Source organism: Arvicanthis niloticus, unplaced genomic scaffold, assembly GCF_011762505.2.
Source record: "Arvicanthis niloticus isolate mArvNil1 unplaced genomic scaffold, mArvNil1.pat.X S10, whole genome shotgun sequence".
Classification (NCBI taxonomy): domain Eukaryota; kingdom Metazoa; phylum Chordata; class Mammalia; order Rodentia; family Muridae; genus Arvicanthis; species Arvicanthis niloticus.
The window spans coordinates 988147-995090 of NW_023044982.1; the positions used below are offsets into that span (position 1 = coordinate 988147).

The 6944-nt window shown below is 44.0% G+C and overlaps 1 protein-coding gene across 1 annotated transcript; it reads right to left on the reverse strand.

Moving 5' to 3' along the window:
* Nucleotides 1-1384: 1384 nt before the first annotated feature.
* LOC117696056 (PRAME family member 20-like) lies at nucleotides 1385-6098 on the reverse strand. The gene is made up of 3 exons (XM_034486658.2): nucleotides 5784-6098; nucleotides 4447-5016; nucleotides 1385-2044 (listed from the first exon to the last, which is right to left on the reverse strand). Exons 1-3 carry the CDS (start codon nucleotides 6074-6076, stop codon nucleotides 1474-1476), a joined length of 1434 nt encoding a protein of 477 aa, XP_034342549.1. The 5' UTR covers nucleotides 6077-6098; the 3' UTR covers nucleotides 1385-1473.
* Between the last annotated feature and the right edge of the window lie 846 nt (nucleotides 6099-6944).

The window sequence follows — 6944 nt, forward strand, 5'->3', positions numbered from 1 at the left end:
TCTTGCTATGTATGTTCAGAGATATCACTTGGATGCCTCCTTTCTGAAAGGAAATGGAGGAGCAGTGGATCTGGGAGAGAGGAGAAGTGGGGTGCATTGGGAGGAGTGGGGAGAGGGGAGGCTGTGATCAGGATGTGTTAAATAAGTAAAGAGAAAATAAATAAAAAGGGAAAAAAGGAGGGTGTCTGTGGGGAAGAAATCTCGCTGGTGGGGGGAAGAGGGAGTCCGGCAGCCGAGTCCCAAGTAGGTCTGGCATTAGGGTCCCGGGCATGCTTCCCATGCCGCCAGCAGAGGGTCCCACATTGGTACAGCCTCCACGGGCTGGAGGTGGGCGGCTCAAGTTTCCAAAGGCTGGGAACCTGGCTGTGGCAGATCAGGTGACATGTGGAGTCCGGTTTTCCAAAGCTTTTATTGGTCATGGCATGGTAATGGATGTAGGTGGTATGCCCTTCCCCCGCCAAAGGCCAGGGGAGCCTAATTTTATAGGGAGGGGGAAAGGGGCGGAAATAACTTAATTAGCAACGCCCCTGGCCTTTAGATAACTCATTAATATTTAAACCTCTGGAGGTGGAGACCTCTACCTGTGCTACCTGAAGGTTGCAGGTTAAATAGAGTTACCTTCTCCAAGGCCCAACAGGTGTCTTCCCATTTCAAATGATTTAATTAACAACAACAACAAATCCCTTGGTGGGCAATGGTTGTACTTGCCTTTAATACCAGTACTGAGGGAGAGAGAGAGGCAGAAGCAGGTAGATCTCTGTATTTGAGGCCAGCCTGCTCTACAGAGATAGTTTCCTGATAGCTGGGGTGATACAAAGTAACCTTGTCTCTTAGAAAATGGAGAAAGAGAAGGAGGAGAGGAAGGAAGGAAGGAAGGAAGGAAGGAAGGAAGGAAGGAAGGAAGGAAGGAAGGAAGGAAGGACGGACAACAAAAAGTCATCATTGGTGTACTTAACCACATTCTTTCTTTAAAAACAAACAAACCAATAAAAAAATAATTTGTTTGATATGTTCTACATGGCTCAACAAGTATCTTGGGTTGCATCTTCAATACACTCTCATCAGAGTTTACTGCAATCATTAGATGACAGCCTTGGGTTCATGTATGTGCCACAACCAGCCACACAATTGAGATGTAGCAGAGTCTTCCCAAAATGAGGGAGACAATGTGAAAGCAACTTCAGTATATTTTATTTCAAGTGGTTATCCACACAACTTTCTTAGCTTTACAAATATAAACCATGTTAATTATACAGATAGGAAAGATACACATTTCCCAGTTCCAAATATGACTTTATAATCACTATACTGGAGTATTTCCCTTATATATCCATCTTGCCTAAACCCACTCTCATGACTGTCAACAAGTCAACAAGCAACCTAAAACCATATGTTGTGTATATCCTTACAAGATACCTGTGCCTTGCCTTTCATCTCCCACTGTCCACCAAGGTTTTTGATATTTGCATACAGCTAGTAAGATCTCTGACAGTTACACATAATGGTTTTCTTATAGATATATCGATTGCAGCACTGATCACAGCGGTCAGTACCAAAGAAGACCCTGCCTGGCTCCCTAATGGTTTTCAGTAGATTCATAAGATCATCACAGCATTGTTGCATCCTTTGCATGTGGGGAGTACCGCTGTAGTCATAGCTGTCCTGAGGGACAGGGTACAGCTCCAGCCTAAGGTGTATCAATCTGGCAGTGTGGTGTAGTAGATCCTTCATGGCAGGCATAGAGATTTGGTTCCCATAGAAACTGAACTTGGTGAGCCGGGAGCACCTGCTCAGGGCAGGTAGGATGGCATAGAGCTGGCTCTCCTCAAGGTGACAGTCCTCCAAGTCCAAGGCCACCAGGGTGGGTCCAGCTTTTACTAACAGAACTCGGAGGGGTTCAGGACTTAAACCAGTCAATCTGACATTTTCCAAATTCAGGTGTTGCAATTGACTGACACATGGGAACTCAGAAAGATGGTTCCATTCTGATACTGAGAGAGTACAGTGAGTCACTGCCAAGTCATCCAAGGAGGTCTTCACAGACCTAATGAGAAAAAAAGCAAACAGTTCTTGGAATTGATGGCTAGTATAGGAGGATGGCCAAGAATAATATAGGAGGACCATGTGGGCCAAAATCTTTGTAACTCTGACAGATCAGTACCCATGATGCTACACAAGAGTCTACATAATAAAATCTGTACTAAGGTCTGCCGCCATCCTCAACTGCACATACTTCACTCATTGTCAAGCAAGACCCAAGTCATGCCTAAAGAAGCAAGGAGCACACAGAAAGGACTGGCAAAAGCCGTGCAGCACGCATTGACCAACCACACCCTCAGCAATCCTCTCTTTGTCCAGTGTTTCATGCCTTTGTACCTCCCCAACCTCACTACTACACACTCCCAACTACCCATCACCTATCCAGACTAAAAGACACCAAAGCTGGGTGTGGGAACTAGTCAGATTAGTGCACATCTTTAATCCCAGCACTTGGAAGAGGCAAGTAGATATCTGTGAATTTGAGGCCAGCCTAGTCTACACAGTAAGTTCCAAGACAGACAGAGCAACAAAGTGAGAACCTATCTTGAAAAAAAAAAAGCTAAGTATTACAACTGTAATATTGACACCAGGAAGCTGAGACAAAAGAAACAAGGTGTTCAAGGTCATTCTGGGCCACATAGTAAGAAGTCATTTTTAAAAAAGCCCATTCCTGCTGGGTGGTGGTGATGCATGCCTTTGATCACAACATTCAGGAGGCAGAGGCAAGCAGAGTTCCTAGTTAGAGGCCATAATATATACAGAGGTTTACAGAAGGATTTCCAGGACATCCAGGGCTACACAAAGAAATCTTGTTAGGGCTGGAGAGATGGCTCAGCGATCAAGAGCACTGGTTGTTCTTCCAGAGGTCTTAAGTTCAATTCCCAGCAACCACATGTTAGCTCACAACCATCTGTAATGGGATCCAATACCATCTTTTGGTGTGTCTGAAGACAGCTAGCTACAGTATCATATTAAATAATTAAATAAATAATTTTTTGAAAAAAAAAGAAACCTTGTTGAAAACACACAGATAGAGAAACATAAACACAAACAAAAATACAAAACAAATGCAAAGAACTAATTAAACAACAACAAACCCAGCCTATTCCAGGATAAGACTCCTTAGCAGATAAAAGAGCCTGTCCCCAAAGGGGCTGACAGTCTATATTTTATCACTGGGATCTATATGATAGAAGGAAGAGAACTGACTCCTGCAAATTGTCCTTTGACTTCCACAAGAGCTGAAGCTCTCCATCCCCATTTTCCTGAAACACACAAAATAAATTGCTTAGAATATAGTGATAAAGGTTGCAGCTGCTTCTAATCCCAGCACTGGAAATGGAGACAAAGATAAAGAGACCACTGTCACTGTGATCTGAGGAAGGTAGGGGGCAAAGTTTAGTAGATCTCTGTGAAACTGACACCAGCCTGGTCTATAGGACAACTTGGGTTACATAGAGAAACCCTATTTCAAAAAACAAACAAACAAACAAAATAATATAAAACAAAGTTAGGTGCTAGAGCCTGACTGGAGTAGTTAAGAGCATTTGCTGTTCTTGGAAAGGATGTGGGTTCAGTTCCCAGTACCAACATGGTAGCTCACCTGAAACAGTACCTGGGGATCAAATCCATAATGACTTCTGATCTCTACTGGCAAATAATATGCAAACCTACACTCAGACTCACACATATACACATAAAATATCAAAACATCTGTAAAGCAAATTTTCCCTATTTCTTCAAAAAGGGCAAACTTCAATTTATGCTCAGAAACTTCAGATATTACCATCATGAATAAGCCTGCACTAAATCTAGTCATGAGGAAAATGAAAACATATAGGCCAGTCAGAATCAAGAGAGGCAAAATGATTCACACTTCAGCTTGGTGCCAAGGAAAATGCCTGTTAAGAGCTCTTAGAAGTGTTTCTCCATTTCTACAGGATAATTTTTTTTTTTAAAATAGCACCATTACATTTACAGAAAAATTTCAGTATTTCCTATATGAGAAATTGTAGGCAAACTGATGTGACTATTCACATGCCTGCTGAATAGAGGACAGATGGGAACCTAATACAATTAGTTGTAACAATGCCCTCTTCACTTGCCTCTTCCCCTCTTAGTTGAAACACACTAGCTAAGGAAAAAACAGAAGCCACTCACTAGATCTCATTGATTTCTAATGGGCTTCTCAGCATGCATCCCTTTGAAGATCACCAAGCCCAGGTTAGACCTGCATCTTTCCATTAGTGATTATGTGAGACTTCTCTCCAGGCCAGAGCAGACATGAAAATGACACCCTGATATGCTAATGCCTCGGTAGTGTCAACCTACAGTGGCTGCAGGGACTCAAGTACCCACTAATGTAAAGGAATAGGCTTGGCTTTGCTCTGCAGAGCATGTCTTTACCCAAGCAGCTGGTCCAGGTGTCCCTCAAGGAAGCAGACAGCATCGAGATGCAGCTTCTGCAGTCTCTCCAGCTTAAGGAGCTGCAAGGTAAACCTGGTGATGATACGCCTCCTCTTCTCTGGGGAGACAAAGTTCTCTTCACGGATGTTGGAGAGAGCAAGTTTACGCAGGTTCCTCATTTGGCGCAGGTAAGGAGCCAAGTTAAGCAAAAAGGATGGACTGCAGGAAGAATGCAGGCCCAGTGTTTCTACGTGCTCCAGGCTCACCTTTTGTGAGAGCCTCCTGTAGTTTTGATGGGATGGTGACCAAATCTGAAGCTCATTACAGTACAGCTGTAACAACCCTTTCCTCCTATCACTCCACTGAACAAGGTAGGAGAACAGCCTACTCTGGCCTCTATCTTTGAGATACAAGTCCACTGCTACTTTCAAGGGATGTGTTACTACTGTCTTAGAACAGCAAGGATCTGCTTGAGTGGTCTTGGGTAACCAGTCATCCATGGACCCAGGCCACACATCCAAATAGTGTTGTCCCACAGACCGTAAATCCAGCACTCTTAGTTTGTACTTCCTGTGGGTAAAACAGAAAAACAAGTTTCAGCAGGTAGGCAAGGGGGCAATATCTAAAGAGTGTGTGAGTGTGTGTAAGATTTATTTATTTGCCGGGCGGTGGTGGCGCATGCCTTTAATCCCAGCACTTGGGAGGCAGAGGCAGGCAGATTTCTGAGTTCGAGGCCAGCCTGGTCTACCGAGTGAGTTCCAGGACAGCCAAAGGCTATACAGAGAAACCCTGTCTCGAAAAACCAAAAAAAAAAAAAAAAAAAAAAAAAAAAAAAAGATTTATTTATTTATTATGTAGTGTTTTGCCTGCACATATGCATGAAAACCAGAAGAGGGCACCAGATCCCACTACTGATGGTTGTGAGCCACCTTGTGGTGGCTGGAAATTGAACTCAGGACCCTTGGAAAAGCAGCCAGTGCTTTCAACCTCTAAACTATCTCTCCAACTCCCTGAAGTGTGTCTTTATTCTATCCCTGAAGTTGGCCTTCCATTCTGTGTCTCACTTTTTTCCATGGACTTTGGCATGTCCCTATTCCATTTCTAGTACCTTCGGAAAGCAGCGGAAGGCCTTCAGCCACTGCTGTATCCAACATGTGTCCCACACACTCCACAGCCCTTTCCAAGATGGCACAGCAATGGCCAAATCGTCTGTGGTTCTCCAAGTTGATGGCATCAGAATCCTCCACCCCATCCTTGCACCCTTCCACACCTGACTCCCTTCATCTCTGCTCTAGACTTTCTGGGCTACCCTCTGAGTGTATCTAAGTCTTCCTCACCTGGGGCAAACCTTCTGGATAAGCAGCTTATCAATCTCCTCTAAGACAACTTGTAATTGAGTCTCCAAGTAGGGTGTCCTCTTCCTCAGAACTCCAAGCGGAAGGCGGGGGAAAGGCCAGGAAGACACTATTGACCTCAGGACCTTACAATGATTACCATCATAGGCTTGTTTCAACAGTTGTGGTAAGAATAGTATGGGTAAGTCCTCCAAAGCAATGATGGCCAAGGCCTCATTCCTCAGAAGGTTCTGTCCTGCCAGCTCCTGGAGAGTGAGTAGGGGCTTGCTGCTCATCTTGGTGTTTCTTCAGGGGTAAAAATCCTGGAGAAGCATCTAAAAAAGAACATCTATTTTTATGTTAGGACTTAGAGAACCCTTCTCACCCATCACAGGGCCACAGTCACTGCTCATTCCACTCTGGGTTCCATTGAGCTTAAACCCAAAGCACACACTGCTGGTTGCAGTAGCTGTCTTCTCTCAAGCATCATTGGTCACAGCCTACTTCATCCTCATCCTTGTCAGTTCAAAGGGAGTCCTGAGGATCCTGGAAGCTCACTTAAACTCTCTTAACCTCCACTCAAGACCCTGCATGGCTGAGAGTGCACAGGCTTGTGTTCCCAACACTTGAAAGACAGGAGGTCTAGAGCTAGGACAATGGCTCAGCAATTAAGAGCACTTGTTGCTCTTATAGAGTACCTGGATTTGATTCTCAGCTTTTGCCTGTCAATTCACAACTGCCTGTAACTCCAGGTCCAGGAAATCTGATATATATGAAGGCAAACTCTCATATACATATGAAATAAATTAAAGGCAGTCATGGTGCTGTACATCTTTAATCCTAGGAGACAGAGATATGTGAATCTCTGAGTTTGAGGCTAACATGGTCTCCATAGGGAATTCCATGACAGCTAGAGCTACAGAGAAACCCTGTCTCAAAAGAAAGATAGGAGAATCAAGAGATCGAGGTCAGCCTCAACTACTTTGCAAACTGGACATCAGCCTGGGCTACATGAAACTTCAACAAGATATCTTTACCCTAACTTGCTGCCTCTCCAACCAGTCATGAAAATACTAAGTGTACACAAACTAAATATTTTGTTCAATTTATCTGACATGGAGGCTCTAATGTTTCTTGCAGAACCAACTGGCTCTCTCATGTGTG

Bases quoted from the DNA above. Each gene is read 5' to 3' on its own strand.
- LOC117696056 (XM_034486658.2), bottom strand. From the start codon at position 6,076: ATGAGCAGCAAGCCCCTACTCACTCTCCAGGAGCTGGCAGGACAGAAC. The intron at 5,017-5,783 runs GTGAGGAAGACT...TTTTACCCACAG, and splicing joins ATCCAGAAGGTTTGCCCCAG to GAAGTACAAACTAAGAGTGC. The intron at 2,045-4,446 runs GTAAAGACATGC...TTTTCTCATTAG, and splicing joins CACCTGGACCAGCTGCTTGG to GTCTGTGAAGACCTCCTTGG.